General features: G+C 35.9%; 1 protein-coding gene across 1 annotated transcript; it reads right to left on the bottom strand.

The window, feature by feature from the left end:
* Positions 1-7,614: 7,614 nt before the first annotated feature.
* On the bottom strand, positions 7,615-25,405 carry LOC141502837 (serpin B4-like). Its single transcript, XM_074207797.1, has 8 exons — positions 24,950-25,405; positions 24,190-24,371; positions 23,370-23,441; positions 22,676-22,810; positions 19,260-19,377; positions 16,955-17,097; positions 12,779-12,934; positions 7,615-8,859 (listed from the first exon to the last, which is right to left on the bottom strand). The coding sequence occupies exons 2-8, from the start codon at positions 24,352-24,354 to the stop codon at positions 8,458-8,460; spliced, it is 1,191 nt and encodes a 396-aa protein (XP_074063898.1). The 5' UTR covers positions 24,355-24,371; positions 24,950-25,405; the 3' UTR covers positions 7,615-8,457.
* Between the last annotated feature and the right edge of the window lie 206 nt (positions 25,406-25,611).

Genomic DNA, 25,611 nt, shown 5'->3' with positions numbered 1-25,611 from the left:
CCTATGATTTCCTGGAGAAAGAATTGTTATTTGTTGAATATGTGCTCTGCCCATGACTACCATCAAACAGGAAGCAATAGTTAACATTTACTAATTTTATTATCCAATCACTGGAAAAGAACAGAGTTGGGAAATAGACTGTGGATATGCATGAGCAGCTTGGCACATTACAGATTGTACTGGATGGAGGTTGGGACACTTGTTTTCTTCTCTGATGCAGAGATCCTGGAAGAGATTTTTGTCTCTAAAGAGTATTTGGAACCATCTCACAAAATCTTATCTCTCTCATGCTAGAATCAACTGCCTTGTTAAGGAAACCACAACCACCTCTTGGCATCTTCATTTATACTCTGAGGAGTACAAATCAATGACCAGCTAAGAGCTCAATTCTGGAAAAAATTATATATGATGTAAAGGTGGAGAATAAAATTCTACCTCTTGATCTGTCTTCTTTTTTGCAAGATACTCCACAAGTAATGCCAGATACCTCAGTCCCATATTGACAGTGGTTGATGGGCTTGGAGAAATCATCTCTATCTCTATGGTAATTTTAACACAAGGTAAAATATAAATCATCTACATGTAAGTTCAGAATAAAAGACCCAATAATTAACAGGACAAATTAAGAGGACAAGTTTTAAAAAGGTTTTAGACTAAAACAGTGGTTCTCAAACTTGCCATTAGTAATATAATTCTTTTCATATATTGTCTTACACTGCCATTTACCTTATATTATTTATGATATATTGCCTTATCTCAAGTGTAGAAACAAACCTTTCAAAATTTGCAATTCAGAAAACAGAATGAAGCTCTTATAGAAATTAAAAGTAAATTCATTCTTTCACTTAACAAATGTTTATTAATCACTTACTCTAAGTTCTGAGGGAGATTCCCCCCTTTAGTGTCTTTGTACAAAAGATAAAATATGCCCAAGATTCATAACCTCCCCAAGTCATCTCAGAATCTCTTGTTTCTTTCAACTTAACTCAAAAATAACTTCCTACTTGAAACCTTTACTGATGCCCCCAACCTCTCCCTGCCAAAAATAACCTAATATTAATTTTGTCCAAATTTATATATGACATGTTGTCTTCCCAAAACAGTCACTTGAGGGCAGATATTATTTCATATTTGTCTTTTTATCTCCAGTAGGCACATAGTAGGGGTTTAATAAAATGTTTGATTGAGAGATAGTTCCTATAAAACAGGATTCCAGCTTTCTAATTTACAAACAGTATAATCAATTGGAGGCAATTAGACAGTTCAGTTGATATAGTGCTAGGCCTGGAGTCAGGAAGATTAATTTCAACCTTAAGCAATTAACTGTAACCCTGGACAAGTCACTTAACCCTGTTTGCCTCAGGTTCCTCAGTTATAAAGTGAGCTGAAGAAGGAAATGGCATACCACTCCAATATCTTTGCTAAGAAAACCCCAAAGAGTCAGACACAACTGAAGTGACTAAACAACAACATAATCAGTCAATTGACAAATTCATTATGTAATTTCACAAGTACCTTAGATACAAATCTAAGCACATCCTGGATTTGAAGATCTTACTCAATCTGGGCCTGTTGAACTAACTTCATTTTATGCTCCTTCCCAATTCTCTCATTAGGTTACACCCTAATTTGTTATCTACAAGTTGTGTTCCTTGCCTTTGCTAGTACTGTGGCCCTACTCCAAAGTCCTCTCCCTTCCTCTCATTTAGCTCAAAAGCCCAACCCTTACTTTGATACTTCCATGAAATATTCCCCAACTATGCCAACCCACAGTGATCTCTTCCTTCTCTAAATTCTTACATCATATAGCAATCTGTCCCATAGAAAACAGCTCTTAATATTATACTACATCCTACTGGTGCTGATTGTTTAATGTGTTTCATTTTCAATTTAACTCAACAAACATTTATTAAATGCCAATTAAGGGATAGCAATAGACTAGGCTTTGTGGAAACAAAGCCAAAAAAAAATTTAAAAAGTGCTTGCTTTCAAGAAATTTATATTCTATTGGTATAAATCCAACATGTAATCAGATGTGTAAAGACTGGTTAATTAGAAGAGAAAATAGCCAAATATAGGTTTTTCTATAGAAGGTGGCACCTGAGCTGAAGCTATTTCCTTAACCCTAGCCTACTCTCAGACTCCTCCAAGAGAGGGACTATCACCTATCTCTTATGTATCTCAGTATCCTATGGCTAACCCTATTATGTATGCTTCCCTGAATCGTAAAAATCACTCTCAAAGCCCTTACCAGTGTGATTGCTTTTACACATAATTCATAATTAATGGCATTATTTAGATTTTAATCATGACCACTTAACAATGAAGTAAAAATAATGAGAATCATAACAGCAAAATTCACATGAAATGAATGAGGAATAACTTTGTTCCAATCCATACATAAACCTGGATCACATTCTATCACCAGTGTGTGATAGTATCTACAAAGAATAATGGGCATATACTTATAGAAATATAGAAAGGAGGCTCATGAGTGGGGAAAATCCATATGCTCAGGGTAACATTGACTTGGAATTGCAAATTTTGGTGTCCTCTTTTTTCCTCAAGAACTGCCAAAAAAATCCTTTGATAAAATAAGTTGTGTTAAACAGTTCCTTCCACTAAGTAGATTTACACACTGTTCTTAACTAATATCCCACTAGGTATACAATTTCTGCCAAATTATTTGATCCGTTGGGTGATTTCTCTGATTCTTTGCTTGCTTCTCAACAGAAAAGATAGCATCCATTTCTTCCAGCCTCAAGCTGAACTGATATCTCCGAATGATGTATTGCTATTCTCTTTTAGGGAAAGATATTATCCTAAAACTTGTATTCTAAAGTTGAGAAAAAGTTGCTTCAATTCCTCTCATTTGCAGGATTTTTATTTTCATTTTTCACCTCATCACAACAGCTAAGTATGTAACTAAGTATTTTCTGTCCTCTCTCTTTTTTTTTCTTTTCCAAAGAAAATCATGATAGAGAGCTAAATACTCTTGTATTCTTTTCTCAGAAGAAGGTGGCAATAGAAGGCCCTCAGACTCTTACTGGGTAACAAGTCATGCTCTCAGAATTTAGAGTCAGGGTTTAAATTCAATATTTTTTTTATTCTAAAACTTTCACTATTCCTGTCAAAGGTGAACAGCAACCTTTACAAAGGAACAAAAACAGGAGATAGTTTTGGACTTCGTGAGTGAACTAATTTGTCTAGAACATAGAATTTGAGATAAATATTTTGTTATGAAATGAATCTGGAAAGGTCAACTAGAGCTATATTTTGCAGGGCTTTAAATATCAAGCTGAAAATTTTGTATTTTCAAGGAGTCACTGACTTTCTAAATCAGAGGAGGAACCTCTTAAACAGAGTTCTATACTTTAGAAAGGATTTCTTACAGCTCTTTGGAGTCTGGATTGGACAAGAAACAAGAAAAACCAATGAAGAGACCTTGAAGTAGATTAAATAGAGTTAAATGAGGCCCTGAGCTAAGGAAGTAGTTGAGGAAGCAGAGAGAAGACGATAGGTGTGAGAATGGTTGTGAAAATATAATTCTCTGCTTTGTATTTTTCTTGTATCTCACACAGCACATATCCCAGTAGTCAGTAATTCAACACTCAATAATTCAATAAGTATTCTAAGCACCTACTATGTGAAGAATATCTGGCCCAGCTCTGGAGAATATGCAGAGTTGATAAACTAAAATTCCCTAAATTCCCTAACTTCATAGAGCTTATAGTCCATCAGCACAGTTTTTTCTACCCCTCTAAACCAGACATTATATTCCATTAGTACATGGAGTTTCTGGTGAAGATCTTCTATCAGTGCAGATTAATACTTTCTCTTCAATTTAAAGCTTTTCAGAGCTGATTAAGACACTAAAATCTTAAGGGACATGCTCAAGATGACACATATTTTATGTGTCATAGGCAGAACTTGAATTCAGGTCCTCTGTTTCCAATGCCTGCTCTCTATATACTAAGAGAAGCTGCCTCATGGTTCACACCTAATAGGTATATAGAAACATCCCTTGGGGTATTGAAATTGGGGCAAGGAATGAACACTTTTAATGACCTCTACTCTGTTAGACTTGGTGTCCTTATTGGGCCATGGTCTGTCAAAACTACAAGTTTTTCAAAGAAGCAAAAAAATGACAGCACAGGGGCTCTGCCCTAGTCACTTATACTATGATAAAAGGAAAGGATCTTTTCAGAAGAAGGCATCCTAACTAAGTTGGGTTGGGGGAAGGGCTGCCTCCCCAACTTTTAGGCCCTGTGACCCTGAAAAACAAGCTTGAGTTTGGATTTGGTTTCATTTGATTGTTTTGTCCTTTTCAATTCTAGTTGTAAGAAGAGGAGACCCTGGACCCAAGAGCTCAAACCATGGTGTTCTTGGAGGTAGGATGCCAGTTCAGAACTTAGATAGGCTGGTGAACAAACAACTCTGAGAAACCAGGATTCCAGAACTAAAGGATCAAACCTTGGAGAACTTTGGACTTGGAATTTAGTGGTATCATGTTGTATAGGAACTGAGTCAAGAAATGAAGCTAACCCTCCTACCCTTCCTAGAGACTGAGGTCAGGTAAAAAATTATATCCCTGCTCTCAGGCAGTGAATTGATTTTGTACATTTATTCCTGCAATAACTTTAAAACAAATATTTTCCTTTGTAAAAACTTTTTACAGAGACTGAAGCAGGATAAAGGAGGATTATGACTCCCAGATATTTGGGGGAATGAATGTATATTTGTTCTTAATATACCTTTAATGTGTAAATATTTATAAAAAAATTAAATATTAGGAAATTAAATAGAATTAGGGTGCATAGTGGGAACTTGAGGCAATGGCAGAGAGAAACTAGACACTCCTAATCCTCCTTAAAGAAACCAGAGAACTCTGGGAGCAGTGAAATGTAATACACCTGACCTTCTGGCAGTGGGAGCAAAAGTCGTCATACAGATGAATAGATAGCTGAATGGTAGATAGATAAATAGATATAGATGTAGATTTATATGTTTATATGCATATATAGACATACACAGATAGCATATATTATGTATATATGCATAGTATATATGCAAACATATGTGCATGTGGGTAGGTATACACACCCTATATACCCCTTGCTTTTGTTGGCTCAGTCATTTTCATTATCTCAATACCTGATATTAATATGGTTCCCTCAAATAACCTACAATAGTGGCTGTTAGAAAAATCAATTGCTGCTTTTGCTAAGAGTGTTTTTTAGTTGTTCTTTTACCATTGTCAATAAATGTGGATTGATTTCTTTAAACACTGGTTCTAATTAATGTTTAGTAATGCCATATAGTGGTAGGATGTTGTACTTGTATTCAATTTGACCCCCATTCAAATCTTACCTCAGATTTGCACTAAGCTATGTGATCCTGGGTAAGTTAAAAAGTCAATCAACATTTATTTAGATCTTACTAAGTAGTAGCCACTACACTATACTAGGTGCTATGGATATAAAGAAAAGCAAAACAGCAAAAAAAAAAAAAAAAAAACCAGTCTATCTTCCAGGAGCTTATATTATTTTTTTTTAGTTTTTTTTTTTGTTTAGCAAGGCAAATTGGGTTAAGTGGCTTGCCCAAGGCCACACAGCTAGGTAATTATTAAGTGTCTGAGACCAAATTTGAACCCAGGTACTCCTGATTCCAAGGCCGGTGCTTTCCACTACGCCACCTAGACCCCCCTAGGAGCTTATATTCTAACAGAAGAGAAACATCAAACTAAATGATACATTCAGGTAAATAAATTCAAAAGAAAGATATTTGGGGTGGCTAGGTGGCGTAGTGGATAAAGCACCGGCCTTGGAGTCAGGAGTACCTGGGTTCAAATCCGGTCTCAGACACTTAATAATTACCTAGCTGTGTGGCCTTGGGCAAGCCACTTAACCCCATTTGCCTTGCAAAAAAACTAAAAGAAAAAAAAAAAATATATATATATATATATATGCCCTGAGAGGGCGTATTTTCTCGTATTTGAGTTTCTCAAATTTGAGCTATGCTTTGAAGGAAGTCAGGGAAACCAAGAGAGGAAAAACAAAGAGACAAAACATTCCAGGCAAGAGGGACAAGCTAGTGAAAAGAGACAAAATCTGATGATGGAATATTGAGTGTGAGAAATAACAAGGAAGTCAATGTCCTAGGAAAGTAGAGGATGTAAAAGGAAATAAAATATAAGACTACTGAAAAGGTAGGAAGAGACCAAGTTGTAAAGGGTTTTTGTCTCAAAATAGGGGACCTGGTAATAGACCACTGGACTTGGAATCAGGAAGACTCACCTTCATGAGATCAAATCCAGTCTCAGGCATTTACTAGCTGTGTAGCTCTGGACAAGTCACTTGACTCTGTTTGCTTCAGTTTCCTCATCTGTAAAATAAGCCAGGTCCACTAAGTCTCCAAATAGAAGCAGGACCCCCCAAATCAGCAGTTTGGTGAGTGTTACTGGCTTCTTGAAAGAGCAGGTAGGTGGCGCAGTTGATAGAGCACTGATCTTAGAGTCGGGAGTTCAGGAGTTTGAATTCAATCTCAGACACTTGACACTTATTACAGTAGCTATGTATTCTTGGGTGAGTCACTTAACCCTGATTACTTATCCAGAGCCATCCCCAAGAGTTCTAATTCATATCTGGCCCCTGAACCCAACAACTCTGAAGGAAAAAGTGAGACTGGTGACTTAGCACAGTCTCTCTCATATCCAATTCATGTGCTTGAAATGGCAACACCTCCCCCTTTCTTGGTGTTCTTTGAGAACAAAGGACAAAATATCTTCATTGAACAAAAATAGAGATTGGGGAGCAACCTGGAGACCGTACTGATTTATAAAAGTTTGAAAACAAAGGGAAACATTCCTAGGGAATTGTAAAGATAGTTGATATACAAACTCCCCAGAAAAGGAGCTTTCAACTATTATTATTGGTCTTACTTTGATATATTTAATTCAGGGGATTTAAGCTTTTCCAAGGCATCTTTACTTCAATGGATAGGGAGGCTACTGAAATCTTAGGGATTTAAAAGTCAAACAAGATTATCATTTGACCCTGAAGGTAAAAGGGGAATTTCTCAAATAGGGAAGGGGGAGAGGTGATATGATCAGGCCCATGTTTTAGGAACAGCTAAATATGGAATGAGCAAGAGTGAGGAGAAATGAGACAGATAGACCAACTAAAGGCTCAGGCAATAGCCCAGATGTGAGGTGATGAGGCCCTGCACTGGAGTGTTAGTAGTGTCAGAGGAGAGAAGGGAATGAAGACAAGAGACTTGATATGACTTGGCTATGGAAAATAAATGAGAGTAAAGAATAAAGAATGATTCATAGGTCATGGACCTGAGTAACTAGAGGATGGTGGTGAAGAGTCTTAGATTTCAACCAAGAAATGGTTAACAGAATGATTTCAGAAAATCCTGGGAAGATATATATATATACTGATGACATAAATTGAAATGAGCAGAACTGGAGAATAATGTACACATTTATAGCAATATTGTAAAAATTAAAACAATCAACTGTAAAAGACTTAGTAATTCTAAATATTATAATGATTGAACACAGTGTGTGGTGTGACCCCACCCAATAAATTTCAGAGATCTCTCAAGGTATGAAGAAAAAAGTTTTTATTCAATTCCCATGGGAAACAGGCACCCAACTCCACCATATCTATGGTAGAGGGTGGCAATGGGTACTAGCAGCAGAAGCAATATATGTGATTTCTAACACACCCCACATCCACTGACCCATCCTTACATGTGATCGTCACAATCTAAGAGCATATGCTAATTTTTAAAGAAAATTACATAACTCAAACAATGACATTTTTCCTCCTCCTCTGAGGAATGTATGGGCATCCAGACTGAATAGATAGGGAGCAAAGTCAGTTTGTTCTTTACATTCTGGTCATTGTAACATCCAGGAGTTGTTTGTCAGGGAGGAGGGAAGGGAGAGATAGAACCCATAGCTCAGTTCACTCTAATCTATAGTATTCTCCTGAAGCATTCAACAGTTTCAAAGAACTCATGATGAAAAATGCTATCCATTTCCACCTAGAGAACTGAAGGACTCAGAGTGCACATTGACACATGTCCTTCTCTTTATTTTTCATGGGGTTTTATCCTGAAACATGGCTAATATAGAAATATGGTTTGTATGACTTCATGGGTATAATGTATAATAATAATATAATAATATTTCTTGTCTTCTTCATGGAAGGTGAAAGTATAGGGAGGGAGAATTTGGAATTGAAAAATAAGAATAAAATTTAAAAGGAAAAACAGACATTCCAATTATTTCAACCAGTTCTCATTAGGCATAAGTAAAATCAATACAAAAAATATTTATTGGTTAAGTGCCTTTTATATGACAAGCTCTGTGATGATGCAAAGACAAAAGTAAATAGCTCCTGCCCTCAAGGAGTTTTTATTTTATCACTTCTTTACTGCTCTTTATTAAGGGTCAGCAACTCTACCATAGAAGAGAATCCCATTGCTTTTGTTGTGTCGAATAAGGAAGAGAAACGGGTGGTCACAATTAAATACTTCCTTTCTTGAAGCATTATATCCAATGACAACACCAGAGGCAGCTGCTGCTTCAGTGCCCTCCTCATTCACCTCCACATAGGATTTATGGACAACTTTGGATACTGCCAAGCCCTTTTGGGTGGTCATTCCTGAAAAGTCAGCATTTTGTGCATCAAATACATCTTTCATGCCCATAGCTTCCATGATGGGCTTCAGAGAGTAAGTCTCTTCTACTCTAAACCTCGGGAAATACAAAACAACTTCTTTTAAGGCCATATTCTCAGGATTCATCAACTCTAATAATTTCTCAAAGGTGAGATCTTGTTCCAACTACAAAGGAAAAAAAAGAACAAATGCCATAATTATAAGGAAGTTTTTAAATCATCAAAACTGTAAGCAATATGTGTGTCTATGGAAAAAACTGGTTTCTATTCACATTATACAAGAAAAAATGGAGACATGGATTAACAATACATTTGTATGCCTTAAAAGTGTTCTTATCATCCTAAAAAAGAGGAAAAAACCCACATGTACAAATATATTTATATATTTATATAAAATATAAATATATAATACAAATATATTTACCTTTTGGGGATGACAAAGAATTAGAAATTGAGGGGATACAGACAATATAAAATACCTGGAAGTCTACCTGCCAAGACAGACTCAAAAACTTTTTGAAACAACTACACTTCTCACACAAATAAAATCAAATTTAAATAACTGGGCAAACATCAATTGCTCATGGATAGGTCGAGCTAATATAATAAAAATGACAATTCTACCAAAACTAAACTACCTGTTTAGTGCCCTACCAATCAAAATTCCAAAAAATTATTTTAATGAGTTATAGAGAAATAAAATATGGAGAAATAAAAAGTCAAGAATTTCTAGGGATTCAATGAAAAAAAGGTCAAAAAAGGTAGCTTAGCCTTACCAGATCTAAAATTATATTATAAAGCATCATTCATCAAAACTGTCTGGTATTGGTTAAGAAATAGAGTGATAGATCAGTGGAATATACTAGGTGCAATAGCAGGAAATGATTATAGTAATCTGCTGTTTGATAAACCCAAAGAGTCCAGCTATTGGGATAAAAAGTCTCTCTTCGATAAAAACTGTTGGGAAAATTGTAAGTTAGTATGGAAAAAACTTAGATCAGACCAATACCTCACACCCTATACCAAGATAAGATCAAAATGGATACAGGATTTAGACATAAAAAACAATATTATATGCAAAGTAGAAGATCAAGGAGTAGTTTACCTGTCAGATCTATGGAAAGGGAAGCAGTTTATGACCAAGGAAGATGGAGAACATCATTAAAAACAAACTAGACAACTTTGATTACATTAAATTTGTACATTACATTAAATTAGCCCAAACAAAACCACTGTAACCAAGATCAAAAGAAATATAATAAATTGGGAAACAATTTTTACAACTAGTATTTCTGACAAAGGACTCATTTCTAAAATATACAGAGAACTGAGTCAAATTTTCAGAAAAACAAGCCATTCCCCAATTGACAAGTGGTCAATGGATAAGCAAAGGCAATTTTAGAAATGAGGAAATCAAAGTGATCCAGAGTCATTTGAAAAATTGCTCTAAATCATTACTTATTAGAGAAATACAAATTAAAGTATCTCTGAGGTACCACCTCACACCTCTCAGACTGGCCAATATGAGCAGAAAGGACAATGATCAATGTTAGAAGGGAACTGGGAAATCTGGGACACTGATACATTGTTGGTGGAACTGTGAATTTATCCAGCCTTTCTGGAGAGCAATTTGGAATTATGCCCAAAGGGCAACAAAAATGTGCATATCCTTTGATTCAGAAATATCACTACTGGGTCTATACCCTGAAGAGATGATGAAAAAGGGTAAAAAAAAACATCACTTGTACAAAAATATTTATAGCAGCCCTGTTTGTGGTGTCAAAGAATTGGAAATTAAGTGAATGGCCTTCATTTAGGGAATGGCTTAACAAACTGTGGTATATATGTGTGGGATAAAGTTTTGAGATTTCTTCAGCAAAATATTATAGATTGAAATTGGTTAACTATGTGACCCTCCTCCCTTGACAAAGCAAACTTCTGGGATATTGCTGAAGAGTCAACTGACTTCATCTTATCTGTTGATGTCTGGAGAATCATTCAATTCCTGGGACTAAAGAGATAATCTGGTTTCAGTTTGAATTTTATGTTCTTTTCCCTAGATTAGTTTGCTTTGTTTGAATTCTATGCTCCTTTCCCTAGGGTAGTTTTCGTGTTTAGATTGTAAGACCACATTCCTCATTAACGAGGGTGGGTCAGTTGGGGGGGGGGGGGGGATCGAGTTAGGATAAATGTGATTCTTGGGCCTTTTTCTTTTGCCTCAATCTCTCTAATTGATTGTGGGCCGTTTCTCAAGAAACGAATAAAGCCTTCTCTTCATACCTTGAGAGATCTCCAAAATTTATTTAAGTGGCATTTGTCCCACACATATGTATATCATGGAACACTATTGTTCTATTAGAAACCAGGAGGGATGGGAATTCAGGGAAGCCTGGAAGGATCTACATGAACCGATGCTGAGTGAGATGAGCAGAACCAGAAAAACACTGTACACCCTAAAAGCAACATGGGGGTGATGATCAACCTTGATGGACTAGCTCATTCCATCAGTACAACAATCAAGGACAATTTTGGGCTGTCTGCATTGGAAAATACTATCTGTATCCAGCTAAAGAATTGTGAAGTTTGAACAAAGACCCAAGACTATTACCTTGAATTTAGAAAAAAAAACCATTATCTTATTATGTAATTTTGCTATCTCTTATACTTTATTTTTCCTCCTTCAGGATGTGATTTCTCTCTCATCACATTCAACTGAGATCAACGTATACCATGAAAACAATGTAAAGACTAACAGAATGCCTTCTGTGGGGGAGGGGGAGGGAAGCAAGAATGGGGGAAAATTGCAAAACTCAAACGAATAAAAATTGAGGAGATGCCCAAAAATTGGGAAATAGCTGAACAAGTTATGGTATATAAATGTAATAGACTACTATTATTCTATAAGAAATGATGACTGGGCAAATTCCAGAGAAACTAAGTAAAGTGAGCAGAATCATTAACAACAGCATTGTGTGCACTGATCAACTATGATATACTTAGTTCTTCTCAGCAATACAGTGATCAAAGACAATTCTACAAGACTTGTGATGGAGAATGCCTTCCACATGCAGAGAAAGAACTATTGAGTCTGAATGCAGTTCAAAGTGTATTTTTTTACTTTTTTAAAATGTGTTTTCAATTTTCTTTCTTGTGTCTTTTCCCTTTTGTTCTGATTCTTCTTTCACAGCAAAGTTTTAACATAATTGTACATGTAAGGGAAGGGAGGGAAAAAATTTTACAAATATGAATGTAATCCATAAACTAAAACAAAACAGACAAAGTTCTCTTTCACTGTTCCTTAGTCCAGAGGGGAGCTGTGGTAGCAGTTCACTTGCTCCTCATCTTTTTCCCTTCTTTTCCCCCTCCACACCCCTCTCTTTCTCATCCCCATAGTTTTCAATGTGGGCCTCAGAAAGTAAATGTCTTCTACTCTAACCTTGGAAAACACAAAATAACTTCTTTTAATGCCATATTCTCAGGACCATACTCACACTCTACCACTTCCATTCCATAGCATTCTCCCCAACTTTCTCTCACCTTCCCCTACTATCTTGCCTTCCCCTCCTCTCCTTTAACCCCTCCTTCCCAGCTTGATAGATCCCAGAAAATTCTATGTGAGCAAATATGCACAGGAGAGTGTGTGAGGGTGGAGAAAAAAGTCATCCCACCTGATTGATACATTTAAGAAACATGTGAAATGTCAGCTCAACTATATAATACTTAGAGGACAAGATGTTAGTGGTTGGAGACACTATCTCTGAGAACATTCCCTATAATTTCAACCTTGCTCTCTGTGAAAAAACATCTAATCTTAGAACAATAAGACAAGTTACTCTGTAGCAAGATCCACAGCATTAAAAAACATTTCAGTTACCTCAAGTTTGATCTCTGTAAAAATTAATCTTGTTTGGGAATACTCAGACCTCCCATTTTTGGTCATGGTCCATGAGGTCATCTGAGGCAAAAAATGTTCTTTCATGCCCCTTAAGTAATCAGTCATAAAGAAGGTGATTGGATCTATTTGGAGATTCATAAATTTAAAAGCAAATTGACAGGAAAATATCAAAAGGCCTAGGTTTCTTTACCTTCTCTAAACTGTTGTTCTCAGAAGGTAACAGCACAAACATACTTAGATGTTTGTTTGTATATGGTAGTTCAAGAATCTTCCCTTGAGATTCCTCAATGTATCCCATATTGAAGAAACCTGTCTGTTTCATCATCTGCACAGGTTTGCTCATGTCCTATAATAAAAGAAAACAGAACCTAATTATCCAATAAATATTTTATTTCCCTCATAATTTAGCCTTTTAAAATTCAGTAATATCAAAAATGTCCTCAGATTTTCAAAGAAATAAACAACTTCAGCAAACTGTTCGGTTTGACCATAACTGATTAGGGTTAATTAATTTGATCATTTTAGAACCAGCTTTAGAGTTCAGGTGACTTTAACAATAGATTTCCCCAGAAAGGGTCAGATTAGCAATCTAGTCCTATCTTGGAAGTATTGTTTGATCCTTTATTGTAAGGTATATAACTATAACTATCAAGTCAGGGAAAGTGAGACATTCAGTTCTACATTAAAAGGTCTTAAAAATATAAATTAAATGCAGTGAATAAAGAGCAGTGGGAAGCATTTAGATCCTCAAAAAAGTGGCAAGTTGTTATTTCTGCCTTCCCACATATGGAAAACTGAAGAAACCTTGTAAATAGTGTGAACAAAATGGCTGGAGGCTAAATTTGAGCTGGTTAATTTCAGCGCTACATTCAAATCATCTATTGATTTTCATCTTAAAATATTCTTGATATCCTTTCAAGGTTAAAATGTTGTCAAAGTGTACAAAATAGAATTTTTTTCTCATTTTATGATCAAAGATCCCTCCTGACCCCATTATGGGATTTTCTGGCAAAGATACTGAAGTAGTTTGCCATTTCCTTCTCCAACTCATTTTACAGAAGAGGAACTTAAGTCTTAAGTGACTGGCCCAGGTTAAACCACTAGTAAATGTATGAGGCTAGAATGGAACTCTTGAAGATGCAGTTTCCTGATTCCAAGTCCAGTCCTGTACTCATTTCACCATAGAGCTGCCAACATTAATAAATGAATATTAATAGAAAAAATTATCATCCTTTAAAACATTTGATTATGCTAACACACTGACCTTTTTTTTTTTCATTTCTAATACTGTTGAAATGCAGCAAGTGGAGAGGCATTAACAGGGGTGATTTTTTTTCCTTTTAATGGATTGGCAGTTCAATTACTTCAGAGATCAAGGGTAATCCTTGGCTCAATAATAGAGCTAGAACTCTCCTTCCCTTCCCCTTTCCTGCCCCTCTTTATGTATTTTTACTCTCAATAGAATGTAAGCTCCTTGAGGTTAGGATATACATATGTTTATACATGTTTATACATATATTAGATATGCATATGTATATAGACATATATATTGAAAGCTGAAGATAAACATACACTCAATCTTCAACTTTCACAAGGGTAGGGAGCCTAGAAAACAGCAGTCAAAAATACAAATATTGATATATTAAACCTATAGGAATTAAGGTGTTGGGTTCCTATGACCATTAAAACTGTAATTTTTCACTAGAGATTACTGAAAATATACTATTCTGCATAAAATTATCTATAAAAATACATTAATTCTGATAACATGCATTTTCCTAACCCAATAATCGTGAAATAACCCACAAAATTCAGTACACAAAATAACATACTAAATATTTTCCCTAGTATCTTCCAAAAATTCTGTGATCTTTTGTGCTAACATTTTTAATTTTTAAAAATTTTGTTTCAGATAATATTCATTTTTAATATGAAATCTACAGTACAGTAAATACTGCAGAGCAAATAAAATTCTTTTTTTCAAATAAAATTCTGAATACTAACATTTTTAAATGTTATCTTCAACTGCATCAGATGGCAATGTAAAGAAGTTGTCCTATTTACCAACTGCCATAAATCTCTCTACTTTAGTGCTCTCCTCTGAAAAAATCAAAGGAGTGGTTGCTAAGGCTTTAATACTCAACTCAGCTGGTCAGTGCCCCACCATGGTCAGTTCTAGGTACCAGATCTCCAGTCTTTTGTAATGCTCCAGCAGTCCTTGGAGCAGGGTCAGTTGCATAGCAAGAGCTTATCAAAGAAGACTCTCTTCCCCTTCTAGCTAGACAGCTTAGTCCAGGCCATACAGCTGTGGTTCCTTCCTTTCCTCTCAACCATGAAGTCTCCCATAGCATCCAGGGCCATCCCCAGTCATCCTGATTCATATCTGGCCACTGGACCAAGATGGTTCCAGAGAAGAAAGTGAAGCTAATGACCTTATATAGCCCTCCCTCACTTAAACGCAATTACTTGCAAGTCATGGCATCACATCAAAACAACTCACTCTGGAAGAGTTTATATCCAGGATGAGGAGGCAGCTAAGTTTTGCTTCTAGCAACTTCCTCATTTGCTCAGAAGAATCCAGGACCAGCAAGGTCTCAATATCATGCCTAACACCCGACATTCTATCTCAGTTGCACACAGCTAGTGTTTAGTTGGGAATGGAAGAGTGAAAACTAAAACTGATACCAATAAAATCATATGAATACTTGAAATCATGAAAGTTAAAGGCAGGAATGTTGAAGATTGATTCTATTCAAGTAAATATATATGAGGATATATGTGCACATGTGAGTAAGGGCAGCTAGGTGGTGCATTTAACTCCAACTGGTTGTGTAACCTTAGGCAAATCACTTAACCCTGATTGCCTTCCACCCAGGGTCATCTCCAGTCACACTGAGCAAGTCACTTAACTCTCAGTTTCCTCAATTGTAAAATGAACTGGAGAATTAAATGGCAAATCACTCCAGTATCTCTGCCAAGAAAACCCCAACTGGGGTCACAAGACTTGAACACAACTGAAAAACAACTAAATGGTACCCTAATTCAGGCCACATATTGGGGTATTGAGTTTAGTCCTTATGATTACATTTTTAATAATTTTGATTATCTGGAAAGCACAGACCAAGGTGAGGAGAATGTTGGGGCATCTTAAAACCAAGAACAAAGGAATTATCTGGAAAAGCTTAGCCCTTTGGGCATGGATTGGACTAAATGTTCAATGGACTAAGTAGCCTTCTAAATCTATGATTCTATGTTGTCGAATTTATTAGACCTAGAGGTGGAGATTACCTCTGATGGCATCTATTTCTAACTCCCTCATTTTATAACTAAGAAAACTGAAAATAAAGCAAGTCCCATCAGAGGTAAGATTTAATCCAAGAGTCACTTTTCTTTCCACTGTATCAAGAGTTTGCATCATCACTATCATCAGAGATGTCTGATCAGGTATGGTGAATGTGATAGTCTCTGAAGTCCTAACTAGTCTATGACTGTATTCCATGTGCCAGGATAATAAATCTGAAATAAATCTGACTCCTAGGATAAATCCACCTGTTTCTTCATTTGTATTTGTATAAAATTAAAAGAATACAGCTTTTATCTTGTCATTATCCTTTGCAAGTAAAATTTCTTTTCACCATATCTTGTGCTTTCCCCCCTCCCTCCCACCCACCCCCATCTAGGAAACTTCCTTTATCTGCTATGACTTTTGAAAACACGAACCTTGAATTCTTCCCTCACCACCACCAAGATTTCCCAATCACTCTAACACAAAAAGATTTTCCAGTCACTCTAAACTACAGTGATATCTCCCTGCTATAAACTATGGCATTTTTTATCTATAATTATCATTCAGCAATTAACTATGTATGGCCTTCCAAATATTTTGCCTGTTGATAACTTCTTTACTCAACTGAATTGTAAACCCCTTAAGGACAATAGTTGTCTTTTATATTTTTTCTGTGATACTTCTTCCACTTCTACTTTCTTTTCCACTTCTATTTTCTACTATTATCAGCACATAGTTGTTAATAAATACTTGCTAGTTTGTTCTTTGGTTAAGAGCCCTTGTGAATGTACATATTATGATATAAAATATTTTTTTCCTAATCTAGTGATATAAAAGGACTATTTTCTAACATTCTGCAGATAAGGCAACAAACCTCATTGAAAAGTTTAACTACATTGCTGTGTGGACTGGTTTTTCTGAACTGCATTTTTCTCTTTATTTTTTATTCTTTGTTAAGAGTTAATGCTGAGTAAAGGAAGAGGGGAAATAAAGGTAGTACAAAACAAAAGATATCAATTAAAATAAAATTAATAAAAAAGGTAAAAATAAAAGAAAAATCAGAAGATTTCATTATGGTACCTTGTTTGTCCTGAAATTTTTTTCTTGAGTGTTTTCTGGCTTAAATTTCATGGCCCAGTTTCCTTTGAAATAAACAGCATTTGCCAGTACCAGGACAGTAGTTGGGTCAATACTGCCTGCTGAAAATAGCTCCTTGATTTTTCCTTAGATATAAATAGATAAAAGAATAAATATCACATTTTGTATCAATTTTTTTAATTTACAATAACTGAGTCAATACATTTGCCAACAAAGGTAGCAGCTTGGAACATCAGCAGAAGTCATTCTCATGACTAGTAAATGGTTCCCCCCAGAGAGTAGGACTAGTATATAGTGTCTGTGGAGTAGAGATAGAGTCAAAGAAAAGATTCTTCCACAGTTTGAAACCATTCACATTTCCAAAGTTAGCTCTTGAGAAGAGAACACAATGCATCAAAGGAATTAGTTTCTTACCTTAGGTAAACCCTTGAGTCAGAGGAGATTAGTTTCAATGGAGACAGGTTGGAGCAAAGCAAACAAAAGGAGAGCAAGTTACAGTATAAAGGTTTGAAGACACCCAGGTGGCACTTCCTGAAGTCAGGAAGACCTGAGTTCAAACCCTGCCTCAGATACTTATTAGTTTATATCACCTCATTTAATCCTGATTGTCTCAAGTTCCCTCATCTGTAAAATGAGCTGGAGAAGGAAATGCCAAGTTATTCCAGCATCTTTGCCAATGTGTGGGATAAAGTTTTGAGATTTCTTCAGTAAAATATTTATAGATTGAGTTTGGCTAACTATGTGCCCCTCCTGCCTTGACAAAGCAAACTTCTCAGATATTGTTGAAGAGTCAACTGACTTCATCTTATCTGTTGATGTCTGGAGAATCATTTAATAAAGCCTTCTCTTCATACCTTGAGAGATCTCCGAAATTTATTTAAGTGGCATTTGTCCCACATACCAAGAAAATCTCCATCTGGGGGTTTTCTTGAGCAGCAACAAATAAATGTTTCTAAGTTAGAGAAAGAATGTAGGAAGCCCATATTATGGTAGTAAAAGACATTTTCTGAAAAGGTAAAAAAAAAAAGTACTAATAATGGAAGAAAGTAAGGTAGAATCAAAAACTAACTTATCTACTTCATACTATTGAACAAGGAAATCCCTGAATTTAGATACCTCTAAAAGGATTCCCAGGTTGATATGATATCTCTACTTTATTAATATCCATCTTTTCCTCTGAGATTAATTGTTCCTTCTCATATCTTGAATCAAGTTCAAATTATAAACTTGTATCATTAGGATCTAAATTACATCCAGGGAATTTAGGCTTCTAGGACAAATTTAGTAAAACTGCAGCCTGAGCCCCTGATCCCCAAGGCTGATTTAACACAAATAGGGCATGTCACATACTACCAGGTCACCAACTCATGCCAAGTTGCTCATTTAGAGCTGGAGAGAAGCAAGGAATCATTTGGCTCCATCATAGCTTGACAAGACCCTAAGAAGTAGCAGCAGTCTGGAACAGCAAGGGAGTAGGCAAGAAGCTGGTGGGTCTGCCCTGGAAAGAGAGAAGGAAAAGGGTAGCCCTCCAGTCTGTCAGAACCTGGGGCCCAGTCCCTGTTGTTCCATGTTCATTTCTACTCTGAACTAGAATAATTTCAAATTCTTTGCTCTTTAAGCCCTACTGATCCTCTGTGGATTCTCCACATTTAGAGATTATATCCTTGCCAGAAGACAGACCAACCATTAAGCATTGGAAAGGTCAAGGTTCCAAATCTTTTCAAAGGAGAATCATACGGTATAAAAGTTCATTCTATATTTCATCATTTCTTTTAGAAGATAAAAGAGTTGTCTTTCCATTGCTGGAGACCTCTGTTTTGTGTTACAAAAGCTGATATACACTGATCATTAAGAGACTAGAGGAAGGCATCAGTAATTATTAGAGTCCCTGTCTTCCCCAGAAGTGCATCTGCCATGGGGATGGGGGGAGATAACATTCAAAAGTAATCATAAGAGAGATGTAAATAGAACTATTGTTGATGCTTGATTCATCTTAGGAGATAGAAGTTTGACAAGTCATTAACCAATTCCTCCGAACAACCTTGTCAAGAGCATTGGAGAGGACTTAAAGATTGTCTAGGTAACATCCACATTTTCAGATTTCAAATCTAAGTGATTTACCTAATTTATTACCAATTATCTACTTGGAAGAATTTAATCAGAACCTGAACTTACTGACAATTCCTAGCTCTCGATTTTTCTTCTAGATCATCCAATTTAATGTGCATCTAAATATTACCTTTTAAAACTATCAGGAAAGGCAAAGTTCTTATTCTTCCTTATTTACCATTTGTTTGCTTCTCAACCCAAGAATTAATCTTCTTTCGACTGTCTTCTGGAACATGTAAAAAGTCCACTTTTTCCAGCTCTGCTTGGTAAATAGTCTTTACACCATCTAAGAAGGACTTTGAAACAACAGAGAAATATGAATATATATATATATATACATATATATATATATCTCCATGGATTGACCAGGGACAGGGAACAGACAAATAGCTAATCCCATGGGGAAAAGTGCCATATCTTAAACACTTTGATATTTGAAATCTAGACATATAGTTTCTCTGAATCACTATACTATTTATCATCCTAAAATATGGCTCCTATGATTATAGACTTACAGTTAGAAGGAAGTTATAAATTACCTAACCCAACTCCATTATTTTGCAGATGTAAAAAGAGTTAAATTAACCCCAGCTCACACTGGTAATATGTGACAGAGATAGGATTCAAGGCTAAGCTCTTTGGCTCCAAATCCAATCCTCTTTACATGGCCCCATACTGCCTCAGTGATAATTGGTCATGAATTTCTGTGGTTAGTCATAAGGAGAACATGATCAATTTATCTGGCAAGTTCAGGTAGAAACCAAATTAAAAGTATATTAATAACCCATGCAATGTTTACAAGTTTTTTAATTATAAAAGTTGTTGTTATAAAAATGGCTAATTGACCTACTGACAGATTAAAGAAATGAGAAATGAGAAAATCATCATTTAGAAAAATAATTATAAAAAGCATGTGATGACACTCATATATTACTTCAATGGAAAAAATTGAGTGTGGAACTGAAAAGAGTCAGAGTTATGTTCTTCTGTAATCATCGAAGATGGTAGCCTGGGAACCCCACATGGGTGAAGAATTTAAGCATTCTTCTTTAGAGTTGAATGGTATCTTCTTCTTCTAATAATTTCCCCATAATTGAATCTGGGTTCAAGATTGCCATTTCAATATTTTATGGTGACCAGAATCGAACATAAAGATCATATATCCAGAACTAGGAGGGAACATAGAGATTGCCTCATCTAGATCTGTCATTTCAGAGACATGGAAACTAAGACTTAGAGGAGTTAGAGTGAATTGATCCAAGGCACAGAGTTAATAAGTGGCAGAGTTAGGATATGATTCCATATCTCCTGACTTCCTAATCCAATCCAATTTCTACTGTAACAAGTTAATTTCGTAGACATCTGGATCATTCTCATCAGGTACTTTCTTGAAACTTCATCAGCCTCAAGGGAATCTAAGCTTGCCAAGCAATACTCCAGAGCACCTCAAGGAAAACTACTTAGATAGGTCAGCAAAAACTCTGGAGATCCAGTTCAGTGACTGGGAAAAGGCCTCAAAAAATGAATGAGATACTCTGGAGATGACCTACCATGATTAGGTTTTTCTTTTTGTTTTGGATCTATGACAGATCTCATATCATCACTAAAGAAAAAATCCCTCTTACAATGCAAATCAGTAAGCATGCTTGGAGGCACTGAGAGGTTAGGGAACTTTCACAGGGTCATGTAGCTAATAGGTACCATAAGGATGGGACTTGCACTCAGGTCTTCCCAATGCTAAGGTCAGCACTCCATCTGATGCTTGTCCTTTATTCTCAAAGAAGACCATGAAATCAGGGGAGGTGACACCATGACAAGCACATGAATTAGATTCTAGTAAGGAGTGCTATGCTAAGTCACCAGTCTCCCTTTCTCCTCCAAAACCATCTGGGTCCAATGACTGGCTATGAATCAGGATAATTGGAGTTGGCCCTGGATGTGAAGCAATCAGGGTTAAGTGACTTGCCCAAGATCACATAGCATCTGAGGCTGGATTTGAACTCCTGTTGTGCTCTATCCACTGTGTCACATAACTACCATCCAGCTCTCCATCTAGGATTTCTTAAAACTTCAGACTCTAAAAGGTATTAATTAAATGTGTAAATACTGTGAAATGCTCAAGATAAAGTAAATGTTGCTATGACAGAAATGTCAGCACTTTAGCAATACATAGTACCACAGATCAGCAGGGAACAACAAAAGTGATACCCTACTCATGGTGTAACCATTGGCAACCAACACAACAACCATCTACCAGAAAAGCATGCTGATACTGGCACTAGACCACTCATGGTGGCAGATTCTTTAAGAACCAATAAGGATAATTCTTCCTGGTTGATGTATATCTCTACCATTATGAACACTATTCCACCTTAGTTTTCTAGGGTCCTTCCCATGCAAATGCATGAGCTTTGGATAGCCTCTATGGAATAATATAAGAATACCTCTAGACATTTTGTAAACAATGTTTTGTTTTATGCCTTTGCTTTGCTCAGAATCAAGGATTTTGGTTGGTTAATCAGGACAGAGATTTTTCCATCTTTGTTTCTCAGGGAATAGGTCTTGTTTTGTTGAGGCCTGCTGATCTGTGTGGATTGTTAAGAGTGAAAAAGTCATTTGGGAAAGGGTTGCAGTCCCTGGTCAGTGAGAAAGCTTGGTTCACAGATTGTAACTGAGGTGGAGCTAATCAGAGACCACATTTTACTCAGGAGAAAGGAAAAATGACAGAGGAAATTTGCACATAACTGGAAAAGAAACTTGCTGACAAAGAAACAGCTGGGGGTACAGTGAATAAGGTGTTGAATTTGGAGTCAAGAAGACCTGCCTTAGTCACTTAGTAGCTTTGTGACTCTGAACAACTAACATAACCTCTTCAGCCTCAGTTTCTTTATATATAAAACAAAGGTAATAATTGCACTTAATTAAAGGGTTGTTGAGAATCAACTGAGTTAATATGTGAAGTGCTTTGTAAACCAAAATGCTCCACATGAATGCTCATCATAATTATTATTATCAATAAGAAATATTGAAAAGTAAAAAAGTCATTAGTCTATCTACAATTTCACTATTATAGGAGAGAAGAATGATATACCAAATCATATTAGCTAACTGTAAATTTCCTTTGTCAACAAGACTTTTCTTTTCCAATCTTTTACTTACAAAGCAAACATATAATCTATAACTTAGACTCTGAATGGGACAAGGACAATCCCATTAGGTAGAGTCTATTCAAATGACTATGCCTGAATATCATACCAAATATGAATCCTCATTGTAAATTAACAAATTGGCATTTTGGTTAATAATTCAGCCTCAGTATGAGTCCTTACTTTTGGGCTAATATGCAAAATTGGATTTCTGAACATGAAAACTTAAGGACTCTGAATTCTGAGCATGCAGTGAACCCAAAAAGGTAAAAACACTCTCCAAAAACCAGTGTGGGAATAACTGACATTTTCTTCTCATCTTTGCCTACTACCTCTTGAGACCCCTATTAAATGAATTTTGTTTAGATAGGAGAAAAGATGTGTTCTTTAGGTCCATTGTATTCAGTATCTAAATTTCAATGATAAGTGATAGAGTCAGAACACTTACTTGCAGGAACTGAAATGTCTGGCTTCCAAAGAGTCTGTTAGCAATGGCCAAAGAATAGTCATCATTAAGTTCATTGATTTCTACCAAAAGGGAATGAAACTGGGAATGGATCTCTCCAGGAGTGTCACAGTCATCCTTCAGACAAAAAGAAGATTCATGAGCTGATTCTAGCCTAGGAAAAGCTTCCTTCTGCTATTTTCTGTGTATTTTTAATGTGTCATGAATACTCCTTTTTATATAACTGTCAATACCCCCACAATTCTTCTAACCCCCTTCACCCCCCCCCAAAAAAGAAAAATAAACTCCCTTACAACAAATAAAAAGGTGGCCTGGAATAGAATAGTATGCCTGACCTGGAATTGGGAAGATTTATCCTCCTAAAAACAACCAAATATGACTGAATAATAACAACTTCTTTCCTCCACACCCAAAGCCTATTGCTACATCTTCTGCATTTCAAATATAGTATAATCAGTTTCAGAGTTGGAGTAAACATTAGAGAATGAGAGTTTCTTTCTTTTTAAGTCAACAGAAGAATCTCAAACCAAGACCTTTCCTTATTGGAGGCTAGAGTGAATCCCTTTTGGGGGAAATGGGTATGCCAGAAGTGCTAGTTTTTCTGACACTTCCATCTGTAAAATGGAGAGCATCAATAGTGGATGGGTCATCCAGTCTCTGTCATCATGGCACTTACATTTGCTGATCTACCAAAACTGTCTCCAACACTTGACCTTCTACTTTTTGTAAATTCATCTAAATGAAGGACCTGAAAAATATATGAAATGTTGTTATAGGGACCAGAAGGAAAGAAAAAACATTCATCTCTCTCAATTATACATTTGGAAATAATGCTAATTGTATCATAGATGTATAACTGGAAGGTACAATAAAGATCAAGCCTAACTCTCTCACTTTACAACTGAGAAAACTGATGCCCAGGGAGATAAGATGAGATGACATTCCCTTGATCACCCAAAGTAAAAATCAGAGCCCTATACGTACACCTACATTTTATTTTCAGTCTCAGTTTCATTTAGCAACCCTTTCCAGAGATGTTAACATTTTCTAAAGAAAAAAAATTGTAATATGTGATCAGATTGATACTTCCAGATTCCTAGCAAGCAGCCTTGTACTAGTTTAGAGTTAATAACAGCTATGCTCTGTATACTTTTCAGATTATGAAAATAAAGTTCTATTAAAAATTTAAAAAATACTTCCCTCAGATTTGGTGTAAAGAAAATGCAAACAAATATTAACTATAATCTAAGTCAAGTAAAATTTAGAATACACTTAAATTATGTGACTGAGACAAGCCTTATGCAAATCTGTTTTGTATGTTAGAACAAGCTTTGCAAAAACTACCCAGAATTAGGACTTGTTATAAAATTCCACAAGACTATATTTGGAACACAGCCTAAAGAACAGAAACAAAAACAAAATAAAAAAATCCTCTTTCTGTAACAAAACCACATTGAGGAAATGAAACCAAGCATAGTTTGCATTTATTTATTTACCTTCTGTATCTGTAAAGCAGTGTTCTCTCTGGTTCCAAGTAACAACATGGCGAATTCTGTTGAGATGCTCAGAGGGGAAAATACTATATTATCCTCTGCATTTTGCTTCAATTCTCTGAAAAGCCTAAAGCCAAATTTGGCATTTACTTCACTGAGAGAAGTCATTGTCAAGCTGCTGAGGCCTAAGTAAACAAGAAAGACCAAACCCTGAATGTTAATCAAATAGGCCAAGTACTGAGATAGATAAAAATTCAAAACAAAGGAGAAGACAGAAGAAAAAAGGAGAGTAGAGGAAAAAAAGAAAGAAAAGAAAAGCAGAAGAAAAAAAAAAAAGAAGAAAAAAATACCTACCCTTAACTGGTATACCTACAGCCTTGGACAGTGCCTGGCTGGTGGCAGACCCTTAATAATTCTTAGTGATTAATAAACTGATAAACAGATTAATACTTCAGAAAGGACAAATTTACCAGGTCAAAATTAATTTAGCAAAGAGAATTAAACTATATTTGGCATGACCTCATCAGAGTCAATGTTTTTCAATATACAGTAGATGGTAGACCCCCTGACATTAATCTTTGTTTCTGTTTTGCTTTTTTTTGTTTGCTGAGAAGCCAGTCAACCTTAAAATTTTACTTTCTTCTCAAGGCTTTTTTTCTGGAGAAATTATCTACAATATTTACTTCTGACAATTCCATAGCAACAGAACACCCTAAAAAAACTTGGAAATAATAAAAGAATAGAAAAGAATAAATGCATTTACCTTCTTATTTTCAGAAGAAAAGTGATCACTCGGTCCAGTGAGTTTGAAGCCTCTTTCTGTCGAAAGAATCTAAGTTATAGACCCAAGGTGGCTCTGCCCACTCTGCCGCTTGCCTAACTAGTGACTCATCTCCATGTGTGGGTGTTTCTGTGTGTGTGTGTGTGTGTGTGTGTGTGTGTGTCTGTATTGAAGTAACTCGAGGACAAATTTGCATTAAATGTGGTGTGCAGTACTGAAAAGAGCATGAGATTTGATGCTAGAAGACTAAGGTCTAAAACCTAGTCCTACTAATTAATGTTTGTGCCAAGTCACTTCATCTCTCTCAGCCTCTGAAAATGAGTGGAACATCATCTGCAGAATGAGTGGGACTTCTAGCTCTAAAATAGGTAATAAAATATGTAATTCCTCCCTAATTTTTCATTTTTCAATTTTTTGAAAACTGAAAATTTCTACATAGGATTTTCCTATAGTGAGATAAAATGTTAATGCAAAAAAAATGTTTTTTTCCATTCACATACAGAAAAAAAAAAGTTTGATTAATGGTTAATGATTATTTGCTTTGCAAATAGTTACAATGAGGTGTCTATAAGAAAATGTCTTAGGGGCAGCTAGGTGGCGCAGTGGATAAAGCACCGGCCCTGGAGTCAGGAGTACCTGGGTCC

Source organism: Macrotis lagotis, chromosome X (assembly GCF_037893015.1).
Source record: "Macrotis lagotis isolate mMagLag1 chromosome X, bilby.v1.9.chrom.fasta, whole genome shotgun sequence".
Taxonomy (NCBI): Eukaryota; Metazoa; Chordata; class Mammalia; order Peramelemorphia; family Peramelidae; genus Macrotis; species Macrotis lagotis.
The sequence above is the reverse complement of the archived record's forward strand: the minus strand, read 5'-3'. Positions and strand labels throughout refer to the sequence as shown.

Excerpts from the sequence above, each read along its gene's own strand:
- LOC141502837 (XM_074207797.1), bottom strand. The coding sequence starts at position 24,354 with ATGACTTCTCTCAGTGAAGTAAATGCCAAATTTGGCTTTAGGCTTTTC. Across the intron at positions 23,442-24,189 it reads CTGCTTTACAGATACAGAAG|GTCCTTCATTTAGATGAATT; the intron begins GTAAATAAATAA and ends TATATTTTTCAG. Across the intron at positions 12,935-16,954 it reads AAAATTTCAGGACAAACAAG|GACATGAGCAAACCTGTGCA; the intron begins GTACCATAATGA and ends CTTTTATTATAG.